Here is a 12,457-nt window from a genome sequence, read left to right as displayed (position 1 = left end):
ATCCTCCTCCTCTGATGATGGATATGAAAGCGCTGTGGATGAGACTTATAAGCTGCCTCCTCCTGGTTATGAGTCTGATGACAGTAGCAATGATGACAGTTTGAAGTAGAAGAAGAATAAGCAAAAAACTTGGCTTAAGGAGAGGATGTCACTTAAAGGAAGCAATAAGACTGGTGTAGCTAAGAAGAAAGGGCTTAAGTCAGTAGAGGATGGGCCAAACCTGTCACAGGTATGGCATCTTTAAGGATCGATTTGTCATATAATCTAAATGGTTAAGGGTTTAAGTGTGACATTATAGGTTGGTCATGATTTTAATTGTCATTAAAAAAATGATGAAGCATTTAATTGTCATCTCTGTATAATGATCCACACAGAATTAGGTTGGTGAGGATCACAATCTGAATGCCAGTGTTGTAGGAACTCTTCTAAATCATGTGGTAAGTAGTTTGTAGGGCTACTTAGTTAAAATGTGTTCATAAAATTGTTGTTGACTAGCCATCAGTTGTATACTGTTTATAATTGTAGACAAAGAAAAAAAAAAAAGAAGCTACCCAAATCAACACCAAAGGGAGGTATAGCAGTGGGACAAGGAGATGAAATTCATCTTTCACAATTTGCTCCCCAACCAGAGGTTGTAATCTAAATCACAATTATATTATAAATAGCAATGTCTTAATTTTATTTTTCGTTTCATATAATAAATTACTGTTTGTTTACAGGGAGCATCTGAGACACCCAATTTGAATAACCCACCTCCACCTTCATAAAGGATGAAGCAACCAATTGTTAGACCACCAACCACCTCCACCTTTGTTCCAACTTCTATGGTGAATCAGAGTCCTCCAATCATTGGACCTTACTTCAGGCCTCCCACTCCAATCAACACACAGCTTCCATCCAACAATGAGATTAATACTCCTACTGGATCAAAGGTGCCTAAACCAAGTCAACAAGATGGACTTAGTGCCGAGACAATGGCCGCAGCAACTTCCAGGACTGCATCAAGACTCTTCAAGTTCATTCCCACTCTTAGATTTAGGCCTCCTAAGAAGAACTAGAAGTGTAGTCCTAGGTTTATATGGTAACAAGTAGATGCTGTTTTTGATAAACTAGTTTACATACAGCCACAATAAACAGTCTTTTGGTTGCTGTTTTGATAGCCTGTGTGAATTAAGGACCAATAAACATAAGACTATACGTTGCCCACTTTTGGAGTCACCTTGTGCACAAGCTGTTGACAATTTGGTAACTGTATGAAGTTGTTAATATTACATATTATTGTTAGTTATTACTGGATTGGTTTTCATGGATTACAAGAATTGGAGTTTAACACATTCTATTGTTTGATACAGTCAATCTTTTTCAAACAACTAACACAACTATTCCATTCAATAAAATCAGATTTACACTCTTAGGTAATAGAAATTTCAGCAACAGACATGTCTAAAACAAAAACAACATCATAGACTTATTATCTGCTATCCAATTTATTGGAGATAACTTGCAAATACAACTCCAAAGGCAAACATAAGAGCCATCAATAGATAACTAAAATCCCTAATATACTTAACATGCCTAGAATTTTTTATCTGCAACTCTAAGCCAGAAACTCTGTCCTCTAGCTTAATCACTTTCTCCTCCATGGAAACAGCTGCCACCAACAAATGTTTTTACTTTGGATTCCGACCATAAAGACTGTAATCATTTATTTGTTCCTCTTTAAATAGTGAAATATATTCATCCAGCTATAGAAAATATTTGCAATGAGATTCTGCAATCTGCATAGTAAAAAATGGAAAAATTAGAATTACAATGAAGAGATGCTTGCTATAGATCTAAACAGGAATAAGAACATAACTAATTATTTCATACCTTGAAATATGGGCATCCAAAGAATAGTCTATTAGGGTTCGACTGTGTTGACGACATGAATAGAATTACATGAATCCCACAATTACATTTTGGGGCAACAAATCTTTTCTTCTTCCTCACTCCAGTACTGCCAACGGAGCTCACAGAAATACTCCTACCCTGATCGATCGACGTATCTCTTCCACTCCCACGCTCTCTGCTATTGTTCATGGTGGTATGGGTTCCATACACAAAACAAAGGAGAGAGACGACCAGACTCGTCTAATAAAGACACCTGAGAACCTAAAAAATGATGGCGTTTGTGTGTTATGGACAAGGACAGATAGGCTCCTGTCCATTTCATCTAGCCACGTGGCTTTCCATCTTCCACGTAATCACCCAAGCCATCCATGTCACCCACTTGTCTCTACACATCAGTAATTTCCGTCAAGTTTTCGCCGTAAAAGTGACAAAAAGACCAGACAAAACTCAGGGTCAGGGACCAAAATAGATCGTGCTTTTAGTTAAGAATCGTGTTGTCATTCAGAGAAATGAATAAGGACCGAGTTGGTACTTTACTCCTTTTATTCCTAGTTAAAACCATTTCAATGAAATATTCTCCATGAAAAAGATTTTTGAATTCAAATCTCTTTTCTTTATCCTACCCATTTTGTAAATTTTTTCCCTCCGAACCAAATTTATATTCATTTCTATTTATACTTTTCAAAACAATGAAATTATATTCATTCACGTTATTTGATAATGGTATCACGATATTTTAATTAGAATTGCTAAAATAGGTTGCATTAGTTGGCCTGACTGGTTTAACAACCTTAAATGAGCGAACTTTTGATTTAAAAAAAATATCTTGAAAATGAGTTGTATGTTTTACATGTTTGACTCAATTATTGGTTCGTGAAATAAATAGATTGACCTATATATCTCATTCAAATTTTTTCTTATTCTTGTTTCTTATTTTTATGAATAAAGTAGTTTTTGTTTCCAATATTTAGGATAAATTTTAAAGTTGTCTCTAATGTTTAAGTCATTTTATTTATGTCTCTAACGTTTTAAAATCGTTTTAATATTGTCCTGCTGTTAGTGATCTGTTAATAAAATCGACGGTAGGACAAAATCGAAATATTTTTAAAACATTAGGAACTTAAATAAGACAAAAACGTTAGGGACAAAAAATAATACATTACTCTAAGAAGAATTACCAAATCAAATAAATTAATAGCGAATATCAACGGAATGAATTGCATTTCAAATCCAAGATTTTTACTCGTATATACAATAAATTATTCAAAATTTTTTCTCGTATATACAATAAAGAGCATGTAAATATATAATAAAGTATAAATTATATCTTTTTATCTCTAATATACCAAATTTCTTTAATGTTTAATTTAATTAAATTTTATTTTTAATTTTAAAACAAATTTAAATTTTTTTCTTCAATAATTTCAATTTGTTTTATGACAGATAATTGTTAAATTTATTTTTTAATTTTTCTCTTAATGAACAATAAATTTACTTAGAATAAAAATAATGTGATTAAGAGTAATTTATTTAGATGCAATTAAAAAAATAATTGAATAATTATCTACCATAAAAATTAATATTATTGAAAGATAAATTTAAATTTATTTTAAAAGTAAAAATAAAGTTTAACTACATTAAACATTAAATGATTAAAGAATTTTGGTACATTAGAGAGAAAAGATATAATTTATACTTTATTATATATGTACCATGCTTTTTTTTCGCAAATTTATGTACTAGTCATTCTACAAATATTTCATGACGAGTAAAACTAAAAAAAATCAATTTACTTAGAATAGAAGTAATGTGATTAAGAGTAATTTACTTAGATGTGAGTAAAAAATATAACTATGTACGATAAATATATAACACCACCTCTTCCTCCTCCTCCTCCTCTTCCTCTTTCTTTTTTCATTGGAATTTCTTCTCCTCCTTTCTTTTTCTCTTTCTCCTTCATCATCAGTTATCTCGTTGTTGAAGATAATGAATAATTCATGTTCAGATTGTCAATTGAACCAGAACGAAATTTATTATTGTTTTGAATCCAATCAAGTGGTTGAGGTGTGGTTCAATTCAGAAGAAAAAAATGTAGCATTAGAGGAAATATTTTTCTGTATTTGCAGTAAATTTGGGTGTAACATGAAGATATTTGGGTGTATTTTTATTTTGATAAGTTCTGCATAATTCAAAATTCTTCCTTCTCCTCCTTCTCATGTTCTACTGCATTTTTTTTATTCATCTTTTTTCTTTTTGTTTTACATTTTCAAGTTTTTTCTTGTTTTACTCTCTTAACAAGAATAAAAACAAAAAAATCAAACAAAGAAGAAGAAGAAACACATAATACTGTAAAATTACTTGAAAGATGATGAACTTACATTCATTTAACTAAAAGAAAGAAATAAAAAAAAAAGAAGAAAAAAAATGCAGTATTAGAGGAAATATTTTTCTGTATTTGCTATAAATTTGAGTGTAACATGAAGATATTCGAGTGCAACACGAAAATATTTGGGTGTATTTTTATTCTGATAAGTTCTGCATAATTCAAAACTTTTCCTCTTTCTCATCTTCTGCTGATTCTTTTTTTTCATCTTCTTATTTCATATTCTCATACTTCTTCTTGGGAGAAAAAAATCAAACAAAAAAAATACATAATATTGCAAAATCAATGGAAAGAGAAAGAGGAAAAAAATGCAGCAACAACAACAGTAGTAAAAAACGACGATAAATATGAAACATGTGAAGAAAAATGAGGAAAAACGCAAAGAAGAAAGAGAAGAAGAAGAAGGAAGAGGAGGAGGAGGAGTAACGCAAAGCGCACTATGGAAACCATTGAGTAGAGCGCGTGTTGACACGCTCGTATGGGTGAGCGTCATTTTTGTTGGATTTGGCCCAACTTGTATGATTTGTAAACCAAAATGACTTGTATGTGTAGCACTTATATATATATATATATATATATATGTTACGGCCCGGCCCAGAATCAGCTTTGGGCCGACCCGACCCAATCAGTACCCGACCCGGACACGCGCCCTCCAACCGACCCGGACACGCGTCCTGTACGGTTCACACACGGCTGCAGGACAGCGTCCTCGGAAATATGGGCCTGTCCCATAAGGGGCCCACTACTGACATGTATATAAGGGAAAGATTGGCTCTTCCCCCGAGGTACGTCACATCTTTCAACCCTATACTCTGCTCGCCTGCACATTGCTGACTTGAGCGTCGGAGTGTCTTTGCAGGTGGCACCCCCCCTCATCATCTCTCCAAGACAAGTGCTCGACTACTCGTCTACCCGCAAAACAGCGCGACCCCAGTTAAGGCGTCCTCACCCTTACATCCTTTGTCCACCCGACCTGTTCGGAACCCGAGGAACGAACATTGGCGCCGTCTGTGGGGACCTCTTTGCCTGAATGGAAGTCGCGCCAGGTCCCGGCGACCGAGCTCGAGCAGCCGGAGCGGAGGGGGCAGCCTCCGTCGCCTCGCAAAGGGGAGGCCGGAGATCCCCCCAACAACACACGAGAACCCGACCATTCGGGGGAACGGGCGGCGATAGCGCCATAATAATGCAGGAGCTACGCCACAGGGTCCAGAACCTAGAACGACAGCTGGCCAACCGGGAGAGTGATGGATGGTCTACCGACCCAAGCTACACCCCGTCTCCTGGGGGCGAGGAGGAAGAGAGCTCTCACCGAAGCCGCTCACGGCGTATATCTGCATCCCGGATGGAAGCAGAGGGCACGCAAGAGGAATCACCCATTCCGAGAAGACGGAATGACACAATCATCTACTCTCGCGGCAGACAATCTCGCCGAACGGCGAGAGGTCGTGAGGACGGAGAAGGGAAATCCGAGAGAACACGACAACCTGTGATAATGGGTGTCACGCCGTTCCACCGATCTATCCTCGAGGTCCGGTTGCCGAAACACTTCGACAAACCAACGGACATGAGGTATGACGGAACTCAAGATCCTCTAGAACATCTCACGGCCTTTGAGGCTAGGATGAACCTAGAGGGAGTAGGCGACGAAGTAAGGTGCCGCGCCTTCCCGGTAACCTTAGCAGGACCAGCGATCAGATGGTTTAATGGCCTCCCCCAAGGTTCCATCTACAGTTTCTCAGACATCCACCGCGCATTTCTGGCTCAATTCACAACGCGAATAGCGAAGGCCAAGCATCCTATCAACCTCCTCGGGGTAACCCAGAGACAGGGAAAGCCGACCAGGAGATACTTAGATCGGTTCAACGACGAATGCTTGGAAATAGACGGCTTGACCGACTCGGTGGCCAGTCTCTGCCTGACGAACGGCCTCCTCAACGAGAACTTCCGGAAACACCTTACCACGAAGCCGGTTTGGACGATGCATGAAATCCAAACGGTGGCCAAAGAGTACATAAACGACGAGGAGGTCAGCCGAGTCGTGGCTGCCAATAAGCGGCAGTCCGGTTACGGCCAGGCTCGGCAGTCCGGTGGCGACGGGGAGAGAGCAAAAGAAAAGGTTAGGGAGGAGGCATCAAACAAAGCTCCTAGGCCGTTCCCTCGAGTCGGGAAGTTTACTAACTACACTCCACTCACCCTCCCCATTGTGGAAGTCTATCAACAAATAGCTGAGAAGGGAATTCTTCCGAAGCCCCGACCACTAAAGGATCGCACGGGTGGAAACAAGAACCTTTATTGTGACTACCATAAGGGATATGGCCATCAAACACAGGACTGTTTCGACCTGAAGGATGCATTAGAACAGGCGATAAGGGAAGGAAAGCTAGAAGCGTTCTCCCACCTCATCAGGGAGCCGAGAAGGCGTTATCGTGATCAGGACGAGGAAGACAAGACACGCTCGGCCAAACGGCGACCGGAGCCCGAAGACAGAGACCACGGCCTCACGGTAATAAACGTGGTAACGGCAAAAAACGCTGCACCAAAATCCCGGTCGGCACACAAGAAAGACGCCAAGGTTCTGGCGATCTCATCTCCACCTGTGCAGAGTACCAAAAAACCTCCGTCCATTTCTTTCGGCCCAGAAGATCAATGGTTCAGCGACGCCCCGGAAAACCCTCCCATGGTCATAACGGCCAGAGTGGGAACCGGCCTCGTCAAACGGATCCTTGTCGACACTGGGGCTGATTCAAACATCATGTTCCGCAATGTGTTCGACGCACTGGGGCTGAAGGATGCCGACCTGACGACCCACCAGCACGGGGTTATCGGGTTAGGCGACCACTTCATCAAACCAGACGGAGTCATTTCCCTACCGATCTCGGTAGGACAGATGCAAGGCCGAAGATCGGCGATGGCCGAATTCGTGATCCTCCGAGACTCCACAGCCTACAACATCATCTTGGGAAGAAAAACAATCAATGATTTCGAAGCCATAATCAACACCAAGCTACTAGTTATGAAGTTTGTCACCGATGATGGATCCATAGAGACCATAAGAGGAGACCTCGAGACGGCGGTCGCTTGTGACAACGCCAGCCTTTCCCTCAGAAAGAAGTCCAAGGAAGCATCTGGCGTATTCCTAGCCGACCTCGATGCCAGAGTAGAGGACAACCCGAGGCCGGAACCAGAAGGGGACCTGGAGAAATTTAGCATCGATGACGAAGGGGAAAAGTTCACATTCGTTAACAAGAACCTCCCACATGAGTTGAAGGAGCCTTTGATTGAAATGATAAGGGCCAACAAAGACTTGTTCGCATGGACGCCAGCCGACATGCCGGGCATTGATCCACAAATCATCTCACATCACCTAGCCGTCAAGCCGGAAGCACGCCCAGTGGCTCAACGAAGGAGAAAGATGTCGGCGGAAAGAGCAGAGGAGGTAGCCAAGCAAACGGCCGGCCTCCTAGAAGCAGGCTTCATACGAGAAGTGGACTACTCGACGTGGCTCTCAAATGTGGTATTGGTGAAAAAACACAATGGCAGATGGAGAATGTGCGTGGACTACTCTGACCTTAACAAAGCATGCCCCAAAGATTGCTTCCCCCTCCCCAACATAGATGCACTCGTCGACGCCGCGGCGGGGTACCGATATCTGAGTTTCATGGACGCCTACTCCGGTTACAATCAGATACCGATGCACCGACCAGACGAAGACAAAACGGCGTTCATAACGCCAGGAGGAACTTTCTGCTACAAGGTAATGCCGTTTGGCTTGAAAAATGCAGGGGCGACATATCAAAGGCTGATGAACAGGATATTCCACGACCTCATAGGGAAAACGGTCGAAGTTTACGTGGACGACATCCTGGCAAAAACAACACGACCTGACGACCTCCTAAACGACCTGGCAAGTGTGTTTGCGTCCCTCCGTCAAAATGGTATGAGGCTGAACCCCCTCAAGTGCGCCTTCGCCATGGAAGCCGGCAAGTTCCTGGGATTTATGATAACTCAGAGAGGGGTAGAAGCCAACCCGGAGAAATGCCAGGCAATACTTCAGATGAAGAGCCCGGGCTGTGTCAAGGACGTCCAGAGGTTGGCAGGGCGATTGACATCACTTTCCCAGTTTCTCAGGGCCTCGGCGGCAAAGGCCCTGCCATTCTTCAACCTCATGAAGAAAGGGATGGCGTTTGAGTGGACACCCGCGTGCGAAGAAGCCTTTCAACACTTCAAGGAAATCCTAGCGGCACCTCCCGTTCTCGGGAAGCCAAGGGACGGGGAACCACTGTACCTGTACCTCGCTATAACAAGCGAAGCCCTGGCCGCAGTACTAGTGCGGGAGGACGGGAGGACCCAACAACCAGTCTACTTCATAAGCAGGGCCCTACAAGGAGCAGAGTTAAGATATAGCAAGTTGGAAAAGCTAGCCTTAGCACTCCTAACTTCCTCGAGAAGGTTAAAACAGTATTTCCAGAGTCACCAAGTGGTCGTCAGAACGGACCAAGGGATCCGGCAAGTTCTCCAAAAACCCGACCTGGCGGGAAGAATGATGACTTGGTCCATCGAACTCTCTCAATATGACATACGGTACGAGCCCCGGCAAGCCATCAAGGCGCAGGCCATGGCGGATTTTTTGGTTGAAGTAACAGGAGACCCAGGCGAAGACATGGGTACACGGTGGAAGCTCCATGTGGACGGAGCCTCCAACCAGACCTTCGGAGGAGCCGGGATCATCCTAGAAAGTCCAAACGGGGTCGTATACGAACAGTCGGTCAGATTCGAGTTTCCCATCTCGAACAACCAAGCAGAATACGAAGCCCTCATAGGAGGCTTGACCCTAGCAACAGAGGTCGGCGCAAAAAGGCTGGAAGTATGCAGCGATTCCCAAGTCGTCACTTCCCAAGTAAACGGCAGCTATCAAGCCAAGGACCCCTTGTTGCAGAAGTACTTGGAAAAGGTCAAAAGCTTGAGCCAAAAGTTCGACGAGGTCACGGTCCAGCATGTACCCAGAGAAAGGAACACACGAGCAGACCTCCTATCAAAATTAGCCAGCACGAAGCCAGGGGAGGGAAACCGGTCTCTCATCCAAGGCATGACAAGGGAACCTGCAATTGCACTACACATAACAACCCTAAGTTCTTCATGGCTAGACCCCATCACCAACTACCTAGAACACGGCCAAGTCCCTGGTGACGAAAAGGATGCGGTGAAATTAAGGAGGAAAGCGGCCAAATACGCCGTCATCCAAGGACAGCTGTTCAGAAAAGGGCTCAGCCAACCCCTACTGAAGTGCCTACACCCCGACCAAACGGACTACGTCCTCAGGGAAGTCCACGAGGGCTGCTGTGGGCACCACATCGGAGGAAAAGCCCTAGCAAGGAAGTTGATCCGAGCTGGGTACTACTGGCCGTCGATGATGGCAGATTCCAAAGAGTTTGTCAAAAAGTGCATAAAGTGCCAACAGAACGCCAACTTTGCCAAGGCACCGGCAAACGAGTTGAGCTTGCTGACGACTTCCCGGCCGTTCGCTCAGTGGGGAATCGACCTCTTAGGGCCCTTCCCTGTCGGCCCTGGGCAGGTCAAATATCTCATAGTGGCAATTGATTACTATACCAAATGGATAGAAGCCGAACCATTGGCTAGCATATCCTCAGCCAATTGCAGAAAATTCATGTGGAGGCAGGTGATAACACGGTTCGGGATACCAGAAGTCGTCATCTCGGACAACGGCACACAATTTGCTGACAAAAAGTTCACAGAATTTCTCAACGGCCTAGGTATAAGGCAAAGGTTCTCTTCGGTAGAACACCCTCGGACGAACGGACAAGTGGAGTCCGCCAACAAGGTTATCCTTTCAGGGCTAAAGAAGAGGTTGGACAACAAAAAGGGTGCTTGGGCCGACGAGCTGGCATCGGTCCTCTGGTCTTATCGAACAACCGAGCAATCCTCCACCAAGGAAACCCCTTTCCGACTAACGTACGGGGTGGATGCAGTAATACCCGTGGAGATCGGTGAACCGAGCCCGCGATTGCTTTTGAAAGGAGTAGAGGAAACTGTAGAAAAGGACCTGATAGATGAAGCCCGGGAAATGGCCCATTTGACGGAAACAGCGCTAAAACAAAGAATAGCTCTGCGCTACAACACCAAAGTGCTCAAGAGGGACTTTGAGCCTGACGACCTCGTCCTGAGACGGAATGATATCGGCCTGCCGACCCCCGGAGAAGGCAAGCTAGCGGCAAACTGGGAAGGCCCTTACAGAGTAAAAAAGGTGATGGGAAAAGGAGCCTTTAAGTTAGAAAGGCTCGATGGCAAGGAGGTCCCGAGGACATGGAACGCGGACAACCTTAGAAGATTCTACTCCTAGAAGACGGAACGACGTGCCGGCTAATCTAGCTAAGTAGTCAATTTGTCATTTATAGTAACTTTCAAGTCCTTTATGTGATTACCGAATAAGATATACTTATGCAAATTCTCCACCATATTCTATCTAAGTTTTTCAGATAAACCATCCCATCGTGACTAACAACGACGTGCGACCCGGGACTGATCACCCCGGGAAGTCGTCAATCAACGTTATAACAAACAACTACACGAAAGGCCACGGGCCGCCAGTCTAAACGACTTCAAACCAAAAACGGTTAACAGGAACAATAACACGAGCAGGCGAGTAAACGACAAGTATAAACCAATACGGTTAGAAATGATAACGCGCTCAGGCAAATAAAAGGTTTATCGCGACAACACGGGCAAGCGACCAATAAAGGTCATTGTTCACAAGCCGAAAGAAAAACGGCTAAGGTCAAATAGTCCACAAAGCCAAAAACGGCAAAAACTAAAATAGTTTACAAGTCAAAATAAAGCGGCTAAACAAGAACTATGAACAGAAGGATCATTTCATGGAGGCATCGACAACCTTGCCATCATGGATAACCTTGCGAACACCAATCGTCGACGTGTCGAACTCAGGGGCAATAATTTTAACTTGAGCTTTAAGGGCTTCCTCGGTAGCCAGGATCGCACCCCTGCCCTGTTTGACGACGTCCTTGTACTTTGCCTTCCATGTTGACAGCTCGACCTCCACGGCCCGCTTCTCTTCCTCAACTTCGGCCACCCGCTTTTGCGCCGCACCGACCTGTCCTTCCAGAACCATCTCACGCTCGACCAAACGTTCAATCGTCGCGTCCGACTCTTTCTGTTTCTTCTCGGCAGCTGTTAACTTTTGTTCAGCGGCGGTGGTTTTCTGCTCAGCGGTGGTAGCCTTCTTCTCGGCGGCGTCCAACTTCTCCGAAGATTGAGTCAACTGCTGCCGGAGAGTTTCCACTTCACTTTTTAATTCATTGTTGGCCTTCCCACTAGCCTCCAGCCTCCTCCGAAGGGACTCCATCCCGGACAGCTCAAACTCAGCCTTCCGGGCTATCACGGCGCCGCGCAGGAGTGTTCGGTACATCCACCTCGCTTGCCCGGCAAGGGAAGACTCGTGGAAGTACTCCTCGGTGCCGGGGATCAGTTGGGAATCTATAAAATTGCTTGCGTCAAAATTCCTCTCCATGACGGTGAGGACCCCCTCGGGACTAGAGGACTCCTTCCTTTTTCTTTTAGGGGTGGGGATGACCACCTCCACATCATCGTCAGGGGCAGACGTCGAACCCCCTTGGCCTACCACTTCGCGAGGAGAAGAGGCGTGAACCGCTTTCTCGACCTCGACCTGGGCAGTTTGGGTCGAGATCCCGGTTCCCCCAACCGCGCCCTCCGGCCCTGAAGTAGTTTTGTCCTCTGGAGGAGCTGTAGACGTCTCAGCGGCAGGCTGCTCATTATCCTCCTCCTCATCACCGCCGCCAAGGAAAGTCTGAAACAAGTCGGGAAGACCCGTCACGGACGCAGACATATCCACTGCAGGAAAACAAGGAAGGTCGGTTAGTCGTCATATAATATCAACAAGAAGGAAAAAGACAAAGGGGAAAGTAAAAAGCTTCTCACAAATATAGTTACGGCCGGACTCCCGGTCACCCATAAGGAGATGGGGATTTACCGGGTTCTTCCCAAAAACTGCGTTTAGCACCTCGGCAATCTGCTGATCTACTGCCGACATGTTTTTATAAACCACCTTAATAAAACTATTGGCTCCCGCCCCGAAGCTCCAATAAGTCGGGATGAGCCGTACCCCCTCCAGAGACAACCAAAAGGGGT

At 44.5% G+C, this 12,457-nt stretch overlaps 1 protein-coding gene across 1 annotated transcript; it reads left to right on the top strand.

Annotated features, from left to right (window-relative positions):
• The first annotated feature begins 8,891 nt into the window (after positions 1 to 8,891).
• Positions 8,892 to 10,634, top strand: LOC130965876 (uncharacterized). The gene is made up of 3 exons (XM_057890636.1): positions 8,892 to 9,214; positions 9,323 to 9,848; positions 9,954 to 10,634. The coding sequence occupies exons 1-3, from the start codon at positions 8,892 to 8,894 to the stop codon at positions 10,632 to 10,634; spliced, it is 1,530 nt and encodes a 509-aa protein (XP_057746619.1).
• Positions 10,635 to 12,457: the final 1,823 nt, after the last annotated feature.

The sequence above is a fragment of the Arachis stenosperma genome, chromosome 3 (genome assembly GCF_014773155.1).
Source record: "Arachis stenosperma cultivar V10309 chromosome 3, arast.V10309.gnm1.PFL2, whole genome shotgun sequence".
In the NCBI taxonomy this organism is placed as follows: domain Eukaryota; kingdom Viridiplantae; phylum Streptophyta; class Magnoliopsida; order Fabales; family Fabaceae; genus Arachis; species Arachis stenosperma.
The sequence above is the reverse complement of the archived record's forward strand: the minus strand, read 5'-3'. Positions and strand labels throughout refer to the sequence as shown.